Raw genomic sequence first — 25,794 nt, forward strand, 5'->3', positions numbered from 1 at the left:
CCAGTGCCTTGGTTTATTTTACTCCCTTCACCAAGTAATTAATACTATATTAATGTAAGTAGAAATTAGTAGGTATACCAGACCTTAGAAATTTCCCTCATTATATTATTTATTGTCCTTTTCTCATCTCTCCCAATTTGGTCATTATTATATCTCTGCCAATTTCTTTTTAGCAAAGGAGATATCAGAAAAAATAAAAAATACATGTGTTGTTTTTCATTTTCTTCTATTAATATTTGATATATACGTGTAGATGTATATTTATAATTTATACTTAACATATCGTATTTATCAATAAGGTCTTAGTTGAAATAGTAAAATTAAGATTTTGAGATTTCGAGGCTTGAACGTCCAGATTCAAGCCTCATCTGTATAAATTATGTGTGAGAAAGTTAATTGGTTGAGTTAATTATTTAATTTAGTATTTGTAATAATTGATTATGATAAATGTTAAAAAAAACATAAAAACAAAAACACATATATCATAATAAAAAGAATTGAAAATTAATATATACTTGGTAAAAAGACTTCTCCAGTCTTCCTCAATTTTGAAATTAAGCAAATTAATCCCCCTAAATAAATCAGATCAATTTAATCTCTGTCGATTTCAAAAATGAGCAACTAAGAATAATTAATCATGATGTTAATGTAACAAATTTAGCCTTCAAAGTTTACACATTTTGTCAATTTGGTCTTAATTTAACAAATTTATGCTGCAACATTTGTGTAAATATATAAATATTGAGGCTGAATTTGTTGAATTGTTTAGAATTAAGGCCAAAATGACAAAATATGTAAACATTGAAGGCTAAATTTGTTATTATATCAATCAAAATTATGTACAATTGACAGAAGATATTAACGTCATGATTAATTGTGCTTAGTTACTCACTTTTGAAATTGATAATTAATTAAATTGCTTCAATTTTTTTGAGAGGGACTGAAGAGGCCTTTTTACCTATATACTTTCTATAACATTACAAGTTTTAGGGGAGAAAGATAAATTATATAAGGCTTGAAACTTGGTCTTTGATTTAAAAAAAGGTTAAAATATGCTCCAAGTCTATACTTTTCGTATATTTGAAAATTTTCTCTCTTTTTTTTAAGTGAATTTAATTTTTCTACTTTTCTACTTTAAAAATGCAAGTCCAATTGTTAACATCATCGAGTTTTTTTACATAGCTACCAAGTGAGGTTTTTTTTTCAAAATGTCACACTAGCTACCAAGGACATTGCAATGTTCGAGCATCAATGTTAAGAACGGTGAAATGGAGGAATGAATGGAATGTAATGGGAAAAGTACATAAGAAAGATCATTACTAGGCCATGGGTCCGATCGGAGGCTATATGCCAAAATGAGTAAGATTATAGCTGAAAGATGCTATGGCATCATGATAAAAATGAGTAAGACCATGGCTGAAATACATTATGGCATCATATGAAATTAGGTCAAAATAGTAAATAGGACTAAGACCACGGTTGAAAGATGCTATGACATCCTTTGGTAGTCCATTAAGACAGTAAACACGAGGTTATATTGTGTAAGACCATAGCTGAAAGACGTTACAACATCATAGGTAATCCACTAGGACGGTAAACATGGGGATTTCAGAGTGTAAGACCATAGTTGAGTTATGGCAACCAGTATAGTTCGTTGGGACACTAAACACGTAGTAGTCCGTCAGGACGTTAAACATGGGATTATATTGCGTAAGACTAGAGCCTGATTTTGGCAGCATGAGAGAGTTCGCTGGGACAATAAACATGGATGCATAATCAAGATAGTAATCATGTGAAACCCTGCAAACAATGAGAAAAGGGTTAGAAGGAAATTGGAATCATGAACATGAAATCGTCAACCAATGGGTCGAAAGAATCTGCTAATGAACAAGAAGCGTAATAGAAGTGGGAAAAGACCGCTAGAATAATATTCACGAAAGCCAGTAGGGCATATGAGTGGTAACCCCATAAGGAATAGTCATGAAAGATGACACTCTAGTGATGCCTAGTGCACAGGCGAATGAAATATGGTTTATCCAAGGATCACAAATAAGGATTCACCAATAAGAGCCGCCAGAGAATGCTCAGTGAAATGTTGTTCATTAAATGTTAAGCATAGGCACAACAATCAATTCACAATTATAAGAGAGGTTAGTTAAAAACCGTTGACAGAGGAGGATACGCTAGATGACAAATATGTCTGTTAATACTATTCCTCTTCAAAGGGAAAACCATTTGGAAAGTACCAGACAAACGACTAGTTCTGTAAGGAACCAAAATTCAAGTTTAAGACCCTTATAGGTCCAAAACGTAACTTAACATGCCAAAAGGCTAAAACAACACATTAGACTCATAATTTAACCTAAGTACATGCCTTTAAAAAATTATAAACAAAAGAACACAAGCATGGTTTAAGCTGGGTTGTAGAGCTTTGGATGCTTCAGGAAACACACTAACTAGCAAGCCACCTATTCGACACCTGTGAAAGAAAACAAACACATTCGTATGCTGAGTATTGAAACTTAGTGGTGCTAATATAATTTGAATTCAAAACATAAAAACTTTAAATAATAGATGTACAATGCAAGAGTTGTGTAACCCTAATTCCTGTTAAAAATAAAATACAAGTGGAAAGATAGGGGGATTTACAAGGGCAAACGCCGCAGCCAATCGTAGATCCCCAATAAGCAAAATACTGGACTGGAGTTGCAACCTCTAGCCCCCGCAGTATGGTACAAGCTGCACAAGTGGAATCCGTATAAAAGTTTACTTCCTCTATTTGATATTTGATTAGAATAAGGTTTTTAAACCTATAAATAGATGTATTCGTAATCATTCGAATTTTCTTATCATCTGTCGGTGCTTTTTTCCCAAAAGAGGTTTTCATGTAAAATTCTGCGTGTTCTATTTTCTTTTTTTTCTTTATGATACATTGCCATTATTGATCAATTATTACATTATCATAAAAAAAACAGTTGATAATGAATTATTTTATCATGTCACCCTCAAGGTATTCCGACTTACAATTTTCACAAGTTTTCATATCACAGAAATAAACAAGATTTCATTTCATTATATTGTTTCAATATACATTTTCTCAAATTATTGATGTTCCCTGGGGGAATTCGCATATCTACTTAGATATCTAGTAACCACAATTTATTTATCATAATTTGACCATATTTCATTTACATATACATTCATATAGCATTTCATAATATAATCACATATCATTTTCATTCATTTACCCCTACTAACCGATTTTGAATTTAAGGACAGGTACACGGATCATTATATCAATATACACTCATGACTCTTTGGGAATTTGAGCTAATAATTTGTACTCGACCCTCAGGACATTGTAATACTGTTCTCGACCCTTAGGGAATTTAAGAACTCTCCCATCCTTTTAGAATACGGGAGTAAACATAATGTAATCAATTTTAAACCTATGGCATGTCAACTATACATGTAATTCTTTCTGACACCGTTTAATCGAGCATTATCATTATTAATTGTCATCAATACTTAATTCAATAGAATCATTATTATGGCATCATAATTTCGATTACAATCACTTACAAGATCAATGATGTCAACAGAGCTAACTAAAAAGTTAACTAAGGAAAGTGAACCTATCAATGAATAGTAAAGCTACAATGAGCAAAGATATCGTTCCCACGAAGACTAAAAGTATTAGTAATTGCCGTCTTTCTATTATTTAACCGAATAATTCAAGTGGTAGATTAAAAAATAAAATTAACTAAATTAATTAACTAACTAACACGTCAAAGAACAAATCAGGAAAACAATCGATTAACAACTAAGAAGTGAAACAATACTTAGGAAAGAATTCGCTTAGATTTCATTTGTCACTATCAATATAAATTATGCAATTTCTTTTACTTAGCACATTGATCCGTAGAAATCCCTAAATTATGCTAATATCTCTTTTGAGCATTAAATCCTAAATTATGCTAATATCTCTTTTGATTAATTGAAATTTCTTTCTAGTTAAAACCCTTATTATCGCATTAACTCCTGCTATGGATTCCCCTATTAGATTTGACTATTAGTAGATTTATGTCGTCCTATTTATAGGATTGCATGCAACTCCACTCAATTACGCAAGATTTACTCTTAAACAGAGTCTATTCAACCACCGACTTAAGCACATCAAACATTAATTAATAATCTAGAAATATTAAACCAAGAATTAAGCACACATACTTGAGAAGAAGAAGTTAAGTATTTATTGTGTAAAATAAAAATAAAATGGCAGAATCCATTATAAGGTTCATCTCTCTAGGTATTTAGAAAATTAGTTCATGGTTGAAAATAAAAACATCCAAGACACAGTATAATCGCAAGAAATAAAGAAACTCATGATAACTTCCTAAGAAATCAATTAGGAATATTCAATTTTGATGGAAATTTGTTTCAAAGTCGGCTTCAATGGTGTTTTCAAGTTGTTTTCTTTAGTATTCTCTGATAACTCCCTTCTATCTTCTTATTTTAGTCATATATACGTCTTAGAATGCCCGAAAATTTAAAATTTGTGATTTTCCACAGTTCAGAGTGTAAACCCGTGCAATCGACATAACTTACCAGATGGCCGTATGGTAAACCATGTGGGTCACACGACCGTGTGGCTAGACCGTGTGGAATGGGTTAACCTATGTGGCTTTTGTACCTTGCTTCAATTTTTCAATTTTCACTCTTTTTTTCTTATTTTGCTCCCAAATGCTCTATTAAGCATAAAAAACATGAATTTAAAGGATTAAGAGCATAAAATTCACAATTAACATCGAGTAATCACCCCAAAAAGCGTTAAGGATAATATTAAAATATGTTATTTTTAGCACTTATCACTCAATTTCATACCAATCATTTCAAGAACTTCAAGTATAGATACATTTACCTTGTCATTCATTGCCTTATTGATTACATCAATCTAGCTACTTGAATAAAACATGTAATTTAAAACAAATTATAGTAGCAGAAATTGCATAGTTATTTGACGTTCGCCTTCGTTTTTCCTTTTGCGTTCAAAGTTCCAACGTCGTCTTTAACTACGTTCGATAATACAATTATGAAAATAACATTAATTTCACAATCAAACACAAGAATCATTAAAAATCAAATATGAATGCACTTAATTCAATTAGGTCCCTTATAACCCTAATATCCAAAATTCTTGTATTTTGTAGTCTACCTAATTGAGCCTAAATCTGACTTTGTAACTATACTATAGGGACCTCAAGCTACCTAAAAACATCATTTTTCCTCAAAGTTCAACTATTCTCTCTCTAGTTAACCATAAACTCAGCAATGGTAGCTTAACTTAAACATGAATATTTTTCAATCTAACACTTGATCTAAGCTTGTCTACTATCTTAGAGTAATAGTCCAACAAAAATCAAAGTTAAAGGTCTTCTAACTTTGCTATAGAGTGGACGACAATGGAGAAAACTTAACCTTTCTTCTTGTAGTCCAGTTGGAAGAGAAAGAAGAATTTTTATTTTTATTAACATTCCTTTCTCCTACTTACACATGTATAAGCATTATAACTAAGTTAAATTAATATTAAATAAACAAATTCAATGATTAAAATTTTATCATGGAGCTCTTAGTGGAAAAGGATAACTATGATCATATGAAAGCACTACTATAATTTAATTATGGTTTAGTCTCATTTAGATCCTTAGCCTAATCTCCCATCTAATATTTTTAAATTTAGCCATCTTACAATTTAGTCCCTATACTATATTTAACAACAATTCTCATTTCTATTTCCGTAATAATCTTGTAACTTCTCAATTTAAAATTTTAGATGGTTTAATTTAATAAACTCAGCCTCGAAACTAAATTTTCTAAAATTAACGAAAATCTGGTTGTTAAATGAGCATATTTTACCAAAAAACATGACAAATCTATTTGTTTTCTTGCTAATAATGTATACATAAGCACAATTTAAAGAATTAAATTTTCTTTTGGTACAATCAAAGCTTATGTTAAAATTTAGGGGGAGAGGATGTTAAACACTAGAACTTGAGAGCTCTAAACCTTAACTAAGAATAAAAAAAGGGGAAAGTCAAGCACGAAAGCTTAAGAGGTGTAGAATATTATCTTTAAGGATAATTTCCCTATAACATATCCACAAAATTCAATAAGCTTTTTTATTATGATAAAGAATTGGAATGGGAAGAACAAAACTAAAATTTTAATGCTCAACATCAAACCAAAAGTATTATTTTTGGTCATTACAATATTATCAAATTTAAAGGAAACTTTTACCCCTATTTTTTTAGAAATTAAATTGGTTTGAAGCACCTCATTTAAGGCTGAGATCTTTCTAGATGTAAGTTCGAATAGAACCTTGTCTTTTCCAAGCACATGTGCAATTCATGTGTTCCAAAATAAATAGTTTTTTTCTCATTCCTCCACTTGGAAGTAAGACACAAAAGCATTTCGATTGCCATAAATGTGCTTAGTGTCACTAGAGTTTATCACCCACTTTTTCATATTAGTTACAACATTGACTTGAGAAATGATTGTATTAATTATGTCATCTGCTTTAACTAAATTAACATTTGAAAGCCCGTTTTTCAATGGTGTCGGGAATAGTAATTTCGGGGCTACAAATCCAAAGAGCGAGTCCATAAATATTATTATTATTATTATAAATTTTGATTTGATAATTTATGTTATTTGAATGAATTATTAGGTTCAAGTAGTAAATCCTTAAAGTCAAGTGGTTTTAGAAAATGAGGTATCGAGACCTTATTTCTATAAACCAAGCTCGTAAATATTTTATTAAATATTTATGGTGTTATTAGGGTCGTATTAAAAATTGTTTAAGAAATTTTAATGTTTAGATAGTTAATTAATTGAAAAGGACTAAATTATAAAAGCTAAAAATTTAATTTCTATTAGTTAAAATGGATCAAATAGATATGAAAAGGTGAATTAATGGACTTGGATGATAATTATACCATATTTGTGGTTAGTGGATGACATTGGTTGGTTTTTTTTGTAATTTTAATAGTTTAAAATGGTTAATTTTGTAATTTGATAATTAAATTAAAATGTTAAAACAAACTAAAAGACAAAAAGGCTATCATCTTCTTCAATTTGCTATTTTGCAAACCAAAAATCATTGTTAGGTAAAGAAAGTTTTTGGCCAAAGCTTAAATCTCATGCATGGTATGTTTTCAAGCCCCGTTTTTAATGATTTTTACGTTTTTGAGCCTGTATTAGCTTAATCTAGCTAGGCTGGGGGTCAATTTGTAAAACTATTAAAGGTTTAGGGATTTTTCATGAATGATTGTGAGGTATTTTGTAATAGCCTAGTTTTAGCTAAATCAGAATAGTGGTTTTAGAACCACAAATCTGGTGTTAAAAAATTATTTTAATATTATTTTTGGTGTCTATAGTATGAATATATGATCGTTTGAAAGTTTCATTTAGAAATTTTATCGTTTAATTGGTCAATTTGATAAAAAGGATTAAATCGCATAAAGTGTAAAAGTAGAGTTCTAATAGCTAAAGGTATTAAATAGATATAGAACCTTAAAGTTAAGGTCCTTATGTGGTTATTAACCCAATTATAAGATAGTGGAAGTTAGTGGCATGGAATTTGGAGTAGTTATTAAAGTTTATTAAGGTTAAATCTGTAAATTGGTAAATTGTGTTAAAATAAATAAAACAAAATGAAAAAATAAATAAAACAAAATGAAATTATCTCCTAATATCTTCATATTCAACTGATTCTAAGGAGAAAAATAGCCATTCTTTTAGGTTTGCATTCGGCCTTGGTTAAATTGCTTATTAAGGTATGATTTTTATCCCGTTTCTAATGATTTCTATGTTTTTGAGATCATTGCAACTAGTACTAACTAGCCTACGGACTAATTTGAAAAAATTTAAAGATTTTGAATGTTTCCATTGATGAATATGTATGATTTTTGATGATTGATGATAGATTATGAATATTTGATGTTAGTTAAACAAGTTTTGTTAAGTGATTTTTGGTGAAAATGCAAAATAGGGGATAAATTGAGAAATGTTAAAAATGTGTGGTTGAAATGTGAAATAAATGAGAAATATAGGCTGCTAGGGGTATATGGGTAATTCAGCTAAGCATGGGTATTTTGATAATTTCACTAATTTATGATATTATGTAATAAGGACTAAATTGTAAAAATGTGAAATATTAGGGGCAATAGTGTAAATGTGCCTTAAAGAGTGTTTTGGATTAAATTGAATGAATATGTGATTGAATAAGTTAATTTTGAATACCTTTAGATCAAGAAAGGATGAATTCGGACCTAGATTAGGGAAAAACAAAAATTATCGAGTAGTCGACCTGATACGTCAATTCTGAATACGAGGTACGTTTGTATGTACTAAGCATTGTTATATTTATGCTTTTAATGCTTTGATATCGTATGAGTTGTATATACGTGACTATTGTTATGTTTGAGGACATATCGGTTAAATGTGGCACTTAGTGTGCGGTTCAATATAGCTTCAGCTAAATTTGGCACTTAGTGTGTGATTTGATATAGCTTCGGCTATATATAGTACTTAGTGTGCGAGACATTAATTATGGCACTTAGTGTGCGAGACATTGATTATGGCACTTAGTGTGCGAGACATTGATTGTGGCACTTAGTGTGCGAGACATCGAGTATGCGACGGTATTTCATGAATATATGAACTTGTTTTGGATTGGTACGGGTCTGTACATATATGTTATGAGCTTGAAATCAATAAAGTTACAAAGTTTGTATATAAGCTTATGTATAAGCATGTGAAAGGTTTGATAGAAATCTTGAATTTCATGTCATAAGTTTAATTTGGTGAATGGTAATTGTAATTAGTTAAGTTTATATCATACGGACTTACTAAGCTTTAAAAGCTTACTTGGTGTATTCTTTCCTTATTTTATAGATAATCGAAGCTAGCTAGACTTGGAGTCGTTGGGAAACGTCATCACACTATCAATCACTTAGTTGGTACTTTTGAAGCTTTGTAAATATGGTATATGGCATGTATAGGCTAGTGTCATTATGGTATATTTTGAGTTATGGATTTAGCCATGTGAGTTGGCTTGAAAATAATATTGATGATGGAATGGTATTTACTTATAGTATGAATTACAATATGGTATGTGATGTATATATATGTGCCTTGTGAATTTGGTAATCTTGGTATGGTTTTGAGGTGTACATATGACTAGTTATTGATGGTGTATAATGACAAGATTAGAAATGATGTTTTTAGTTAGCTAAATGCTTAATGTTTAGATGTCATATTGTTTGGCAAAGATTAATGAATTGATGTATGATTTAGTAGATAAGTATTGAATAATGAATCATGTGAAGTGGGTATACTTTTGAGCTAGTTTATGATCATTAAATGAGTGGTAAAGAAATAGATGTAAAATGGTATGAAATGTGCATGAAATGGTCATTATTAGTTGCCTATTTTTATGTTAAAATGATGCCAAATGAATGCTTTTTGGTACATGAAAGATAGGTGGGAAAAATGGCTTAAGTCAAGCCTATTTTCGTGCCACACGGATGAGCACACGAGCATGTGATTTGACCGTGTGATCCCTAAATCCTAGTTAAAACAAGTCAGAGAGTTACACGGCTGAGACACTCGGGCGTGTCTACTGGCCGTGTGTGGCACATGGGATGGCATATGGGCATGTGGCCGGCCGTGTGGCTAATTCAGTATACCTTCTAGATTTTACACGGTCATCGCACACGGGCGTATCTTCGGCCGTGTGATGCAAGTCAGTATGTATGCCCTGTTTCCACAAGGCCTGTGACACGGATGTGTCTGGTGGCCGTGTGAGACACATGGCCTATTCAGACGGGCGTGTGAACCCTGTATGTATGAAAATTTTCTAAGTTTTCCAAATGTTATCGATTTAGTCCTGAACCTCTATTAAGCATCTTTTAAGGTCTCCTAGAGCCTTATAAGGGACAACATGTTTATGTTTGATTAATGTTTATATGATAATGTGTTCATGAATGAGAAATGTATGTTATATGCTGTAATTGATCGTTAATGCCTTGTAGCTCTATTCTGGTGACAGATACGGGTTAGGGTTGTTACATATTATTTTTATTTTAGCGGATGAATTATTAAAGTTGATAGCTAGATATAAGTATTTTGTTAAGTGGTTTTTAGTGATTTTGTATGTTAGGGATTAAATTGTTTAAATAGTAAAATTCAAGGGAAATATATGAATTTGTAAAAGATGTGGGCTGTTTTGGACCCTTAAGAAAATCGGCTAACGTGGGTTCTCTTTTAAAAATGGTAAATTTGCAAGTTATAGGTCTAAAGACTAAATTGAATAAAAGGAAAAATGTTGGGGCTTTATAATTTCACATTAAATTGTGTTATAGGCTTGAATTAATTATTTTAAGCTAATTAAATATACTATTTAGATCAAGAAACGCTACAGTAGAGGTGTGCGTGGGCCGGGCCGGGTTTGGGCCTGGCCCATAAAAAATTTTGGCCCGTTTTCAAGGCCCGGGCCCGGCCCGGCCAAAAATATGGGTCTAAAAATTTGTCCAAGCCCGGACCGGGAAAAAAATGGTAGGCCCGAGCCGGGCCCGGCCATATTAAAAAAAATTTGCTTTTTTTTATTAAATAAAAAATTTAAAATATAATAAATCAAATACATTTAAAACATAAAAAAATATTAAAACAAAAAACAAATAAAAAATAATACTAAAATAATTCTTAAAATAATACATAAATTAAAAATAAAATAAAAAGTAATTATATTAAAATTGAAAAATTGAAACAAATTAAAATTAAATTAAGAACAAAATTATATTAATAACAAAAGTTTTACAATATTAAAATAACATTAAAAACAACAAAAAGAGTAAAGTAAAATACTAAAGTTACTTAAAATTAAAAATAAAAATTTTTTAAAAATAATTTAATATTAAAATCGGGCCGGGCCGGGTCGGGCCGGGCCCGGGCCAAAAAAATCTTACCCGAGGCCCGGCTCGTTTTTTGTCCAAGCCCATTTTTCGGGCCTATATTTTTACCCAAACCATTCCATTTTTTGGGCTGGCCTTCGGGCCGGGCCGGGTCGCCCGGCCTATGCACACCTCTACGCTACAGTTGGATTTAAATCAAGGAAAAAGCTAAGGTTCTGGACTAGTTGTTGACTCTGTTTTAGCAACCGTTCTAGTTGAGGTAAATTTGTATAAGGATTAAATTTGTTATTTTTGTTTTAGATGGAATATTGATTAATATTTGTGATATGCATAATTAGATTGATAGTTGTGTATTAATTTTGGTATAATAGATTAAGTTGTGAAGATAAGTAAAATTAAAGTCTTTATATGAAAAATGTGAACTTCGTTTAATATGTAATAGAATGAAAGGAAAGAGTTTAGATGTGTAAATTGAAAATGTGTATTTCATGAAGCATGTGCGAAATGATATATTATAATGAGATTTAAAGAATTAGATATGTACAAAGGTCCTGTTTGAATCTTGTGAATACTTAGGATGCAAATGACATGTCATTAGGGATTATACGGTTTGGGGTGCTGGTCCTAGATGTCCTATCGATGGCTGAGGTCCTGTATTTGTTACAGATTCTCCATAGCTCGTGTGAGCAACATCGTGTAGCTAACATCCTAACCCATAACTCATATGAGCAGACCTTTTCACAGCTTGTGTGAGCATTATTGGAAATGTTATGGTTATATAAAAAGGTACACTATGTGTGAGTATTCTCGAGTATCCGATGTGATTCTATATGGTTCAACGGGTAAGTAAAGTTATTGGAAAGACATGTATTAAACTTAATGTTACTAATGTTCATAAGAAATGAAAAGATAGACATGCATATATGAAATGAAAAGGATGATAATTTATCATGTGATAAATGAAATACACATGGAATTCATTTCTTAGTATATACTATGTTTCATAGATGTTATGTTTACTTATTATCTACAAACTATGTGGATTCAAATGAAAAGAATGTGTAATGGATATATATGTGATGGATGATATATAAAGTCTAAATGTTTATTATGTATATGCCATGATTTACTTGGTACTTACATGTAATGTTATACTTACTAACCTTATATGTATAGGAAAGGAAGTTTGACATATGACATGATGAAAGTGTGATTGGTTGTTTAGTTAATATGATCGGTAAGTTTAAATTTCCGTTATACGAACTTACTAAGCACTAATCGCTTACGTAATTATTTTCTCTGTTTTGTAGATCATAAAAAAAGCTCGACCGATTGGAATCTTGTCGGAGTATCATCACACTATCTATTCGTCATATTGGTAGTTATGGTTGTCTTGGTTAATGGTTATAAATGACATGTAATAGGGTTAAAAAGGTTATTCCAGTGATTTGACTTGTTTAGGTTCTGCTAAGTTTGTTGTGGTTAATGATATTAAATGATGGCATGTGAATAATAGGTAGAAGTATGTGTGGATGAGCTTTATGCATGCTTTATAGATATTAGGTATTATAAGGTATAATGGCATGTTTTGGAATGGCTATTTGGCATGGTTGACATAGGTTCAAACTAGAACTTTGAGATGTGGAATAGGTCTAAATTTGGTGTGTGAAATATGGTGCCTTTGATTAGCATATTGGTAGGTATATGTTGAATGATTCTTGACTTGATTTGTGTTTATTTGAAGTTGAAATGGATGAATGATAGGTATATGGTGTAGATTTTAAGCTTAGTCCATTTCAATTAGATGAATTTACTTGGATGTATATTTTGTGGTACCAATGAGGGTACATTGGCTGAATGATGGAAAGGTGTTGCATATATGATGATTTTAGCATGATTTGGTCTCATTCAAGTGTGTTTTAATTAGGTTAAAAAGGTTAGCAAATGGTATGCTCGTGGCTCAAGAAAGCCTCGTGGCTCAAGAAAGCATTTTTGGTAAACTTGTTTTCCAAGGCACATTTTGGTACACACGGCCTAAGACACGAGTTGTCACACGACCATGTGTCACACAAAGGTTGCCACACAATTGTGTGTTACACACGGGCTGTTCACATGGCCGTGTGTCCTTATTTTTTTTAAATGCATGTTTCACATGGTCTGAGATATGGTCTGCGACATTGTCGTGTCTCTTAAAACAGTTAGTTACACGATCTGGCATACGGCCTGCTACATGGTCGTGTGACCCAACTTCGAAACTGCACATGGTTTGACACACGGCCCACACATGATCGTGTAGCCCTATTTCAAATTTCCACACGGTCTGGGCTATGTCACCTGCCATTTGATCCATATTTCACAAATTTTTTATGTTTTCCCTAAAATTTTTGATTTGCTTTGAATAAGTCCCTGATTGTTTCCAAACTATTTTTTGGGGCCAATTAAGCTCGATTTAAGGCCCGTAAAAGTATTTTTATCATATTTAAATTACGTTATTGAAAATAAATATGTGGATTGCATGTTGATCCATGTTTTGATGATTAAGGTTCTGTTTTGCACTGTAATACTCCGTAACTCTTATTCGATGATGAAGACGGGTTAGGGGTGTTACACTCCCATTTTGTTTTTTAAATTGAAGTGTGTAATGGCCTAGTTTTCTACCCATGAAACAATTCTCCTGTTTTTTTTCCTTAAAGATAGGATTTTTAGTTTTGGGCTTGTAGTCGCTTTTTGTATGCCTCTTTTTTATCTTGCCTTCCATCAAGTTGCATTCATAGTGCTTTTGTTTCCTTTGGTAGCTTTGAGTTCTTTTTTGTTGGTGTGTGGGTGATTAAGTCTACGAGTAAGAGCTACTTGTGTTTGTATTTAAGTAGTTGCTTGCAATCACTCAATGATTGGGATGACTTTTCAACAAGCAATCTAGCAACAAACCCTTTTAGAAGAGTTATAATTTAGGATTTGAAGTCCTCCAATAGTTTGTGGCTTTGATTAATTTGCACCTTAATGTCTTTATCCTCAATCATCTCCAACTTTTAGTATTTTCCTATAACATTCTACTTGCCAACATCTTTAATAGTGTATCTAGTAATCACAGAGTCCCAAATTTCCTTTGCTTCCTTATACAAAGAATAAACACCAAATCATTCATTAGAAACTATGGAAATAATAGTGTGCACACATATCTTATTGGCAAAAACTCATAGATCAAATTGTTTATTAAATGAATTGGTAGGTTTGAATTCAGTGAGAGTGAAGGCAACTCCATGCATATCCAGGATTGTGAAGATACTCTTTTGCCACCTCTTTAGTTTATCCCCATCAAATACTTTAATTTAAAGATGTTAAAGATGTGCTTGGCCTATAAAACAATAAACAGCATTGGCATTGCATTAACGATAGTGTTGGTGTTTGGAACAAGGTTAAACAAGCAGAGTTGAAAGCTTGTGCAACAAGCCTCGAAACTTAGTGAGGAAACAAAAGCAGAAATTTGCTTGAGAACAAGAACAGAATTGAAAGACAAGAGAAAATGGTGGAGCATATGAATGAAAGATGATAATTTTTCATTAAGAAAGAACATTAGAATATTGCCATTACATATATCAATCAATGACTAAACAAAAAACAAAGCAAATTTCACCTAATGCTTACCTAATACCACTAGTTACATGGAAACTTGGTAAAATAACTTGTACATATGAACAAAGCTGATTTATCAGCTCAATCACTATCTAATTACATCAAATTCTTTACCAACTAAGTTCAAATCAAACTAAGTTTCAAAACATGAACTTGAAGTAATAAAACAAGTTACATTTGGACAACAACAGTAAGTTTCAGCTGCTGCAAGCTTGGCTCGACTGCATGTGGTACTCCTTGCTACATGAGCTACATGGAAGGCCATCTTCCAACACTCCTCCTTGGTCTCCACGCTGCTTACTCCTAGCTGTTTTCTTAGTTTATTGAACCTAGTTACATTAAGGGCCTTTGTAAAGATATCAGTAATTTGTTCTTCAGAATTGCAATGAATCAGCTCCACCTCTCGAGCTTGTTCCATCTCCCTTACTACATGTAGCTTGATGCTAAAGTCTACCATGGAAGACAGAGTTCTTTGCAATTGCAACAGCAGACTTGTTGTCACAAAAGATCTCAATTACTTCCCTTTGATACAAGTTCAAGTCAGCTAGGATTTTTCTTAGCCAAATGGTTTGATTAACATCATTTGCAGTTGCAACATACTCAGCTTCTGCTGTTGACTGAGCTACTATGATTGCTTCTTTGAACTCCAGCAAAACATTGTTGAACCAAGTGTAAATGCATAACCAGAGGTACTCTTCATGTCATTCTTTGAACCAGCCCAGTAACTGTCAGTGTACCCTATCAGCTTCAGGTCTTCAGTTTTGCTAAACTGTAATCCATAGCTCAAGGTGCCTTTGATGTACCTGAGCACTCTTTTTGCTGCTTGAAGATGCTGCTTGTTGCAGCAATGCATGAATCTTGATAGCACACTCACAGCAAACATGATATTTGGTCTGGCTGCTGTCAAATACAATAAGCAGCCAACTAGACTCATATAGACAGATTCATCAACTTGTTCATAATCCCCTTGGCTTGACAACTTCATTCTAACAACCATAGGTGTGCTTGTTGGCTTGCAATTCTTCATAGAGAACTTACTTAGGATCTTTGCAACAAATGTCTTCTGTCCCAAGAAGATTCCACTTTGAGTTTGCAGTACCTCTATTCCAAAAAAAAAATACGCAGAATTTTACATGAGTCTGTACACCATATGTTCCTTACCAGCTACTTCAAAACCTTGGGGCTAGTCAATGTATATCTCTTCTTCAAGGAAACCGTTTAGAAAAGTAGATTTCACATCAAGCTGATGGATCTTCTATTGCATCTGTACTGCTAAGGCAACTAGCAGCCCTATGGTGTATAGCCTGGCCACTGGTGCAAATGTCTCCATGTAATCCAGGCTATATTTCTGACTGAAACCTTTAACAACCAACCTAGCCTTCAGTTTATTCAAACTTCCATCAGCGTTCTGCTTAGCTCGATAGACCTATTTCACCCTAGTGACCTTTCTGTTGGCTGGTCTTTTAACCAATTCCCATGTCTGGTTCTTTTCAATCATGGCAATCTCATCAACCATTGCTTATTTCCAGCATTCATGTGCTTCAGCATCTTCAAAACAACTTGGTTCTTCTTATGCAACATGAGCCCTCTCATAAATCTCAGCCAAAGTCCTTGTACCCCTGACTGGTTCATCATCAATATCCATTTCAGGACCATTTTGATCAGGTTCAAGCTGACCTGTTATGAGTTCTTCAGAAATAGCCTCTGGCTGATTTCTTTTCGAGTTCCAGCATGCCTTTTCGTCAAAGATCACATCTCTACTCACTTAGATCTTGTTTGTTGAAGGATCTAAAATCCTATAACCCTTCTTGACCATGCTGTATCCCACCAAGATGCCAGGCTGAGCCCTTTTGGACAGCTTATCCCTCTTCACAGCTGGTGTGTGAGCATAACACAGGCATCCAAAGACTTTTAAATGAGCCAAAGATGGCTTGAATCCAAACCAAGCCTCGAATAGTGTTTTGTGAGCTAGTGCTTTTGTTGGAAGCCTATTCTGAATGTAAACAGCAGTGTTAACTGCTTCAGCCCACATGGTATTAGGCAAATTCTTCTGAAATAGTAGGCACCTGGTCATATCCATAAGACTTCTGTTTTTCCTTTCACTGACCCCATTCTGCTGAGATGTATAAACATTGGTGAGCTGATGTTTGATGCCAGCATCATTGCATAGAGCTTGGAACTGAGCTGAGGTATACTCAGCTCCATTATCTGACCTGGTGTTCTTGAGCTTATAGCCTGTTTCAGTTTCAATAGTTCCATTCAATGATTCTGATTTTATAGGACCACATATATCAGAGTGTATCAGCTACAATCTCTCTATGGCTCTCCAGGCTTTATTGGTAGGAAATGACAATCTTGACTATTTTTTAAGTTGACAGACTTCACAAACCTCATCTTTCTCAACAGAGTTGGTGAAATTTTCAACCAGTTCCTAATTTATCATCTGAGTCATCGATCTGAAGTTGGCATGACCAAGCCTTTGATGCCAAAGCTTAGATTCTTTAGTAGAAGTAACACGGGCTGAGTGTGAGTCACTTGGCCAGTTGACTTCAAAGCATTTATCAGTCATAGTGACTGTCATGAGGCTTGATCCATTTGGATCAGCAATTTGGCACTTCTGGCCCTTAAACACAACTGAGTAGCCTTTTTCAAGTAGTTGAGCAATTCTGAGAAGGTTCCTGTCAATCTCAGGTACCAACAGCACATTTGTGATGACCTTGCCACCTGTGGGAGTGCTTATCAACACATCCCCTTTTCCTTCAGCCTTGATAAACTGCCCATTACTAACTTTCACTTTGGTTTTGCAACTTATATCCAAGGTTTTAAAAATGGTTGCATCTGGTGACATGTGGTCAGTGCAACCACTGTCCAATAGCCATCCTTTCGAGCCCTTCTTCTGACCAGCTAGGCATGACATAGCAAAGACCTGTTCCTCATAGTCACTACTGTCTATAGCTACTTGAGCTTCAATATTCTTCTGTTGTGCTTGATTTTGCCTAGGCTTGCCTTTATTCTTCCAGACCCTTTCAACATACCCCTTTTTCTTGCAATGTTGACATAATGCATCTAGTCTGAACCAGTATCTATCTTTAGGATGACCTGGTCTTTTGCAGTGCCTGCAGGGTTGGTCTCCTTTTCTTGCAACATCAGGCTTAGGCTTGTTTTTCCAATTCTTCTTGCTTTTGTAGGCAGTGGTGCTCGAGGCAGCCTTGGCCTTGGCTTGAAAAGCACCTTCTCGATGCTCCTCCATCCTGCTAGCTCTCCTTTGCTCCTGAGTATAAAGAGTATTGATGAGCTCAGTTAAGGAGATAGTTGCAAGATCTTTCGAATCCTCAAGGGATGAGATTTTTGCTTCGTATCTTTCAGGCAATGTTGAGAGCACCTTCTCCACAATCCTTGCCTTACTGAACTGTTCTCCTAGCAACCTTATGCTGTTGACCACAACCATGATTCTATCTGAGTACTGCTATACTGTTTCTTCTTTCTTCATCTTTAAATTTTCAAAATCTCTTCTCAAGTTTAGCAACTGCTGCTGCCTTGTCCTCTCTGTGCCTTGGAACTCCTCCTTAAGCTTGTCCCAGGCCTGTTTTGGAGTCTCACAAGCCATAATTCTGGTGAAGATAACATCAGACACACAGTTTTGGATACAAGACATGGCTTTATGCCTCTTGGTCCTCTCATTTGCATGTTGCCTGATTTGAGCCACTGTGGGATTGGCTCTTAGTGGAGCTGGCTCAGCATCAGTGTTCACAAATTCCCATAGATCAAAGGTTTGCAGGTAAGTCCTCATCTTGACTACCTATAAGTGAAACCCCTCACTATTAAAGACTGGTGGTGCAGCTGGAGAAAATGCTAAAGAAGCCAGTCGATTTAAGGTTCAACCACAACAGGTACTCTAAGATAAAATCTCTAGATACCAATTGTTAGTGTTTGGAACAAGGTTAAACAAATAGAGTTGAAAGGTTGTGCAACAAGCCTCGAAACTTGGTGAGGAAACAAAAGTAGAAATTTGCTTGAGAACAAGAACAAAATTGAAAGACAAGAGAAAATGGTGGAGCATATGAATGAAAGATGATAAATTTTCATTAAGAAAGAACATTGGCATATTGCCATTACATATATCAGTCAATGACTGAACAAAAAACAAAGCAAATTTCACTTAATGCTTACCTAATACCATTAGTTACATGGAAACTTGGTAAAATAACTTGTACATATGAACAAAGCTGATTTATCAACTCAATCACTACCTAATTATATCAAATTCTTTACCAACTAAGTTCAAATCAAACTAAGTTACAACACATGAACTTGAAGTAACAAAACAAATTGCATTTGGACAACAATAGTAAGTTTCAGCTGTTGCAAGCTTGGCTTGACTGCATGTAGTGCTCCTTGCTGTATGAGCTGCATGGAAGGCCATCTTCTAACAGATAGAAGGAACAACAGCAGTGACATAAGGAACACTTGCAACGACATGATCACTGGCGGTAGCATGGAAAGATCATTAGTAGTAGTGGGAAAGCATCCAAAATTATCCTTAAAATTGTTTGTCTAAGAATAGAAAAAACTCGGAAAGTTACAAATGATGTTGAGTAGAAGGCTGAGAACATGCAGTGAAAGTAAAAATATAAGCTCTTCAAGACAAGTCTCTTGGACTATAAAAAGTGAATTTTCATTAAGAAATAAAAACAAACGGGTCTGCCATATTCCCTCACAAAGGGGAAATCCATTTATTTGTACCGCACTAGACTTTCGAGCTTAGTTTTCGTACGCATGAGCCTATTTTTTTATAGTCCCTTATAAGCTCAATATGTTTTAAAACCTTTTTCTTAGGTATAATTTTTGTATTTTAAAATATGTATTATAATTTTTCCTCAACTCATAAATAAGAGGATAATGTGCTTTAATATACTTGAACCTACGTCTTTTTGTATTTTGTATTGACAATATTTTATATATCAATCAAACTAAGACTCAATCGACATTTATAATTGAAGTTAAATAAAAATATATGTATTTTTTCCTAACAACTTACTTTAAATATTTATATATATATGCAACCTTGGACCCACAATTACTAATACTTCCGAGTACACTAATTATGTATATATATATTTGGTGTATTATATATGTATATATTATACATTGGTATTTTCCTTTATAGTTTTTACGTGAAAGGATCTGCTACAACTTTAACTACAATTGTTTTCTAAAGTTTAGTTTGTTTAACTTTCATGTTCACTATTTTATTTTCTTTGGAAAATATAGTACCCTGAATTATTATAATAAGAAAAGTTGGGTGCTTTGCTTAATTAAATTATTATTAAGTAGTTGCGACTATTATTACCAAATTCTAGATGAATAGAGAATATGAAGAATATTTTAAAAACTATGTTTATATAAATTAATTTTTATATTCGTTCGGTTGACCTGTCGAATAATCGTGTATGGTTGTCCAAAGGAGGTATGGACCACCATGTACCATGCAAATTCAACTTATTATAGGCTTTACTAATTGACTTGATTAATTCAACAAAAAAATGGTTGTGGGAACTAATAATGAGGTCTAAGTTTTGAATTTTGAGACTGAGATTGAGTGAATTTTTAATTTAAGACCACTAATATTATTAATATGATAGTATTATAATAATTTATTTAAAAAGTTGGCGGTTGAGAGATATAATGCCTTAAAATTCGAATAAGACAAACAAATGGGGTGGCTGCAAAACAAGACCACCAAAGATAAAGTAACAAAACCCATCAATGTATTTTTCCCCCTTCACCGATCGGACAAGTAAACCATACATCAGCAAGCCATCAAAGCACAGTAACCAAAGTCAAAGCAGAGCAAGCCCCTCACTTGAATGACCCCGGCACTTCAATCCGGTGTGTCAGTCCACAACTTTTATCTAATACCTATCTTCTTGAAATTTGAAGCCTTCTTTAACTAGGACATAAGCCGCTGAGTTACCTTCTCTTCCTGTGAATTTGATCAACATTGTTCAAAGGAAGAAAAGATTATTTTGCTGTCATGAACAGTCTCACTAATACACGACCTGTCTTCTTGTGGTTATCTGAGTTTCCTTATGACTATTAAAGAGCCACCTTCGAGCTCGATACTTGAGAAACCCATATATGCTGCAAAACCGAGTAGTTGGAGGACTGCCAGTGCCTTAGCTACGAACATGTCAGTAATACATATATTAATTATGGTGCTTCAGCCTAAAACCAGGCCTGCATAGTCTCTAACTATAATTTCAGAAACTGATTAACTCGTTTGTTGTTTATAACAGGCATCAAATTTTAACTAGCACAAACAAGTCCCAAGGAGGCACTGATCTCAGTCTGCTAAGGATTGTGTGTTAGAAATTTATAAAATAAGTCTGAAATAAAACTTAATAAAACAGGATTTATCATGTCAAATCATCAAGAATAAATTAAGAACAAAACTAGATGTGGAAGCGTATCTGAATCCATGAATTCCTTGAAGTTTTACCGGATTTTGGGGATTTGATCTTCCAAATTAGCACATAATAAATTTAGAGAATATCTGCTTCTTTTCTAATGATGGGATATTAAAAAATATATCTTGCGTATAATTTGGGGACAATAATCCTAATATTTATAACTTGGCATATTAGTTATAATCAAATTCTAATTAGCCTATCATTAATTAGAATTTGATTAGAATTCAATTACTAGAGTATCTACACATATTTGACCGATACTTTATTTAATAATATAAGTCCAATAAAATTTTAACCAAATTAGATCACTTTTAATTTGAGCTAATCTATCATGATAGTAAATAATAACATTTAATTACCCTTATTATATATGTGATGTCCATATTTTCCAACAATCTCCCACTTGGACCACATATATATACTAATTACTTTATAATTACATGTTATTATATAACCTTATGAGCTTAAAATTTTACTATCATATCCAAAAGGTATTCCGAACAATTTCGTCCATTAATTATGTTAACATAGAACCAAGGCGACTTTCGTTACATATATCGTAACTAAATCCATCCATGATCACGTATATTAACATAACCAAATGACATAGATCAAGTATGGAAGTGTAGCATAGAAATTACATGCAATATGATCTAAACATGTCTATTTCCAACTGGTCCTCCTTAGTGAGATCAAACCTTACCAAAATTAGAGTGTAAATAAACCAAATAAACTTTATTTCTGTGGAAAATAAACTTAATATCTTTAAACTGAAATAACTGAAAATATGTCTATAACATAAAAGCATTTAAAAATACAAACTCCCACTAAAACCAAATATCCTTTAAATGACATTACACCTATATAAGCAGTGTACTCTTATAAAACCGTAGGTGTAGTTCCTTAGTAAGCGGATCTGCAATCATGGAGTTTGTCCTAATATGCTTTTTAGGCACCTAGCCACTCTGAACTTTTACTTTAACAATCAGGAACTTAAAGTCTATGTGTTTTGACTTTGATGTACTCCTGTTGCTATTGGAATAAAAGACTGCAATTTGTTTGCACAATTTGCACCTTAGTGACAAAATATTGTATCCATATTCCATCAAAATCGGAGTTCTGTATACTTGATGATCTCTAACTGATTAGATCTCTGATATGTGAGCATGTAATCTTTTGTTCTCTGAAAATACCTTATAACCCTCTTGGATTCTATCCAATGGTCCAAATTAGGGTTGCTTAAAATATCTGCCTAACATCCCAATAGTGTACACAATATTCCAATGTATACAAACCTGAACGTACCTTAGACTTTCCACTGCTAAAATGTAAAAAATCTAATGCATTTTTGTAATCTGAAAATCATTCTTAGGGCATTGATTGAGGCTATACTTATTATTGACAAGCAGCATGTCATTAACATATAAAACCAAATATAGAACCTTACTCCCACTAAACTTATGGTCTATACGATTATCAACAAAATTCATCTCTAAACTGAATGAGATAATCATTTGATAAAATTTGTAATATTATTGACGAAAAGTTTGTTTAAGCCCATAGATGAAGTTCTTTGCAAATCATTAACTTTGCATCATTAGACACAAAGCTTTCTAACTACACCATATAAATATATGATCAATGTTACCATTGAGAAACCATTAACTTAATATTCATCTGATATAGCTTAAGGTCAAAATATTCCACTAAAGCCATTATAACCCTTTCTCCAGTGGACCTGTTTAATGGCATTCATTCTTGAGGTTGTTAAGTTTGTTATTCTGAAACAATTACCTCATCTTGAATAGGGAGTTGTTCAACATTGTCTTATTGAGGTTCTAGATTCACTTCTTAATCAATGATAGGTATGGGAACATAAACATCATCAAAAATGATAGTAGAAACTGAGTTAGAATTCAATTCCTCTTTAAAAGCAAGGTCTCTAGCCTTATTTCTCCCTCTAAACTCAACATCCTAAAAGAACGTTGCAATTCTCATCTCAAAAATATTCCTAATTGTAGGATCATAAAACTCATAACCCTTAGATTGCTTAGAATTTCTTTGATCTTTATACTTTATAGACATCAAAGAAGTCAGAAGTGATGTCATTTCAACATTATTATTTTTAGCAAAACGTTTCTCAATTTCATCAAGAAAACTTTGGCCTTAGTAATCTTTTTAGATTCTTTGCCCCTAAAGGCTTCTGAAATGTTGTACTTCATGATCATTAGACTCATGCAATTTGAACGATCCCACCTCTCAAAATCCCTTTTAACATAAGGAGTGTTTTCCACAGTGAGAGGTGGGGGTTGTTCTCCCCTTAGTGCAATGTCTATGTTCATACAACCAAACACTATAAGTGTCTTTTCCATTCATTGAAATTAGTCCCATTAAGTATGGGTATAAAATTGATATTAGCAGATATTGTGGCAGTAGAAGATGAATTAGCTGAATATAGAACAAAAAATAAATAAGCTCACATCAATATTCATAAGTTAGCTGAATATAGAACAAAAATAAATAAGTTCACATCAATATTCATAAGTAAACAATAAATTTAGGATAATGGCTAATCCCATCTCAAGATACCAAACACAACATTAATATCAAGTCTTTGGACAGTAATATTAATAGTAAGCGGTACTCTTGTTGTAGCAATCAAACATTGACAATAAATTATGTCAAACAATGAATTAATCTTTGGACTAACATATTGTTCACATAAAGTATCTTATAATTGTCACACATTTATCACCACAGATGTCGTTGAAATTTTTCCAAATATTAACTTACCTTTGGGTCAATTAATAAACGCATGAATCACAAAAACATATAATCATCTTGATATTTTAAATAAACTAATCTATGCAAAAGATGTCACTTTGGCGGAATTTTGTTTCAACTAATCTATTTAAAATATTAGACATCCTTAATTACAACCTAAAGCCAAAATCTAAATTTATTTGTTTCAAAATATTTCTTATCTTTCAATCAAATTAAAAGATAATAGTACATATATGTATATATATTTATCCCAAAACAACATACAAGGATGTTGGCAAATATAATAATAGTTGAATAAATCATAAACCATAACCAACCTCACATAAGACTTCAAATTTAAACCAAAATAATTTGAATAAAGGTAAATCTCATCTCAAGATATTGGACACTCCATTAATATTTTATTTTTATTTTTAGACAAAATATTAACTTGTAAGTGATATATTGGTGTAATAATCAAACATTGACAATAAAAACTGTCCAACCATAAATCTTCCTTTGGGTCAATTTATTGCTCACATGTAAAACCGAATAATTGTCACATGTCTATTACCATAGTTGCACATGTAATATTATTAACCTTAATTTGGGCCGATCATTATCAACATAACTTAAGTTACATGCATAAAAACTTTTATATTTTAAAACAAAATAATTTATACAAAAAAAATTACTTTAGTGACTTATTGCTTCAATTAAGTTATTTTAAAATATACATAAACATACCGATATTCAAATTTAAAATTTCCCCAATAGTCAAATGTCTAAACTATTTTTTTCTTTATAGACTCCGAAATAACCCAAAATAAAGTTGTCTTAATAATGTAATAAAAAACTGAAAACCTTAATTTTTGACTATTTCTTTTTTGTTCCAAAACCATATATATCAAAACCAAAAAAAAATAATGTAGTTGTTCAAAGCCAAATAATTAACAAGCACATGTATTCATAATTTTGGCATGGATTAAAACACCAAAGCAATTCATGTATATACATGTATTCATAATCAAATAGAAAAACTTACCCTGAATTTACCATGTAAATTCAAAGTTGTATTTATGATTAAACAGATATGCACATGAATACTTAAAAATATTTTCAAGGCAATAAATCTAAAAAAAAAAATAGTTGGCATATCCCATAATTCATACAATAAACCATATCATCATAATTTAACCAAATATTTAGAACCATAAGATGCCAAAACCTAATATTATAGAACTAAACTTAAAACCAAATTATTTAAATTATGTATACAGTTGACATGAATTTGCATCGAAGCACCCGTAAAATTGAATATATAACCATAACAAAAAAAAAAAATTTTAAACAACTTCAAAGATATCCATCCAAACTTAATTTTACCAATAAAACTATAAAAGATATCTTATTGAATAATGATTATAAACACCTGTTCACACAAACTATAATCATGCATTAATCTTCGAAATCACTGATATGCATATAATATATATACACACAATTATAATAATAGAAAAATAATATTGACTTGCATTACATATTTCATGAAACTCAAATTTATATTAATCACTAAAGATATTATCATAAAACTTCTTTATAGCATAAATACTTAAAAAAATAATAACCACCAAATATAAAAGAATCCCAAAATTGTATAAAAGCCTTCATATGCACAACCACTTATGAAAATTCATAGCTACCATATTAAAAAAAATTCCAAACATTTTAATTTTAGTTGGGTTCCATAATGACTAAAATTTATATAAAATAATTATAGTAGAAACCAAAAGTAATCATTTGCATATATGAATTGAATTCAATGGTGAATATAATTAATCCTGAATAAAGACAAAAGATGATAATTTCATATACATTCAACCACAAATAGAAATTTTAAAACGAATAGTGCAAAAATAAACATCATAACAACATTCATTTATTCAATTATCAAG

At 32.4% G+C, this 25,794-nt stretch overlaps 1 protein-coding gene across 1 annotated transcript; it reads right to left on the bottom strand.

Annotated features, from left to right (window-relative positions):
- Positions 1-15,231: 15,231 nt before the first annotated feature.
- LOC107895731 (secreted RxLR effector protein 161-like) lies at positions 15,232-16,122 on the bottom strand. Its single transcript, XM_016820963.1, has 2 exons — positions 16,051-16,122; positions 15,232-15,669 (listed from the first exon to the last, which is right to left on the bottom strand). Exons 1-2 carry the CDS (start codon positions 16,120-16,122, stop codon positions 15,232-15,234), a joined length of 510 nt encoding a protein of 169 aa, XP_016676452.1.
- Positions 16,123-25,794: the final 9,672 nt, after the last annotated feature.

The sequence above is a fragment of the Gossypium hirsutum genome, chromosome A10, assembly GCF_007990345.1.
Source record: "Gossypium hirsutum isolate 1008001.06 chromosome A10, Gossypium_hirsutum_v2.1, whole genome shotgun sequence".
NCBI classification, from domain to species: Eukaryota; Viridiplantae; Streptophyta; class Magnoliopsida; order Malvales; family Malvaceae; genus Gossypium; species Gossypium hirsutum.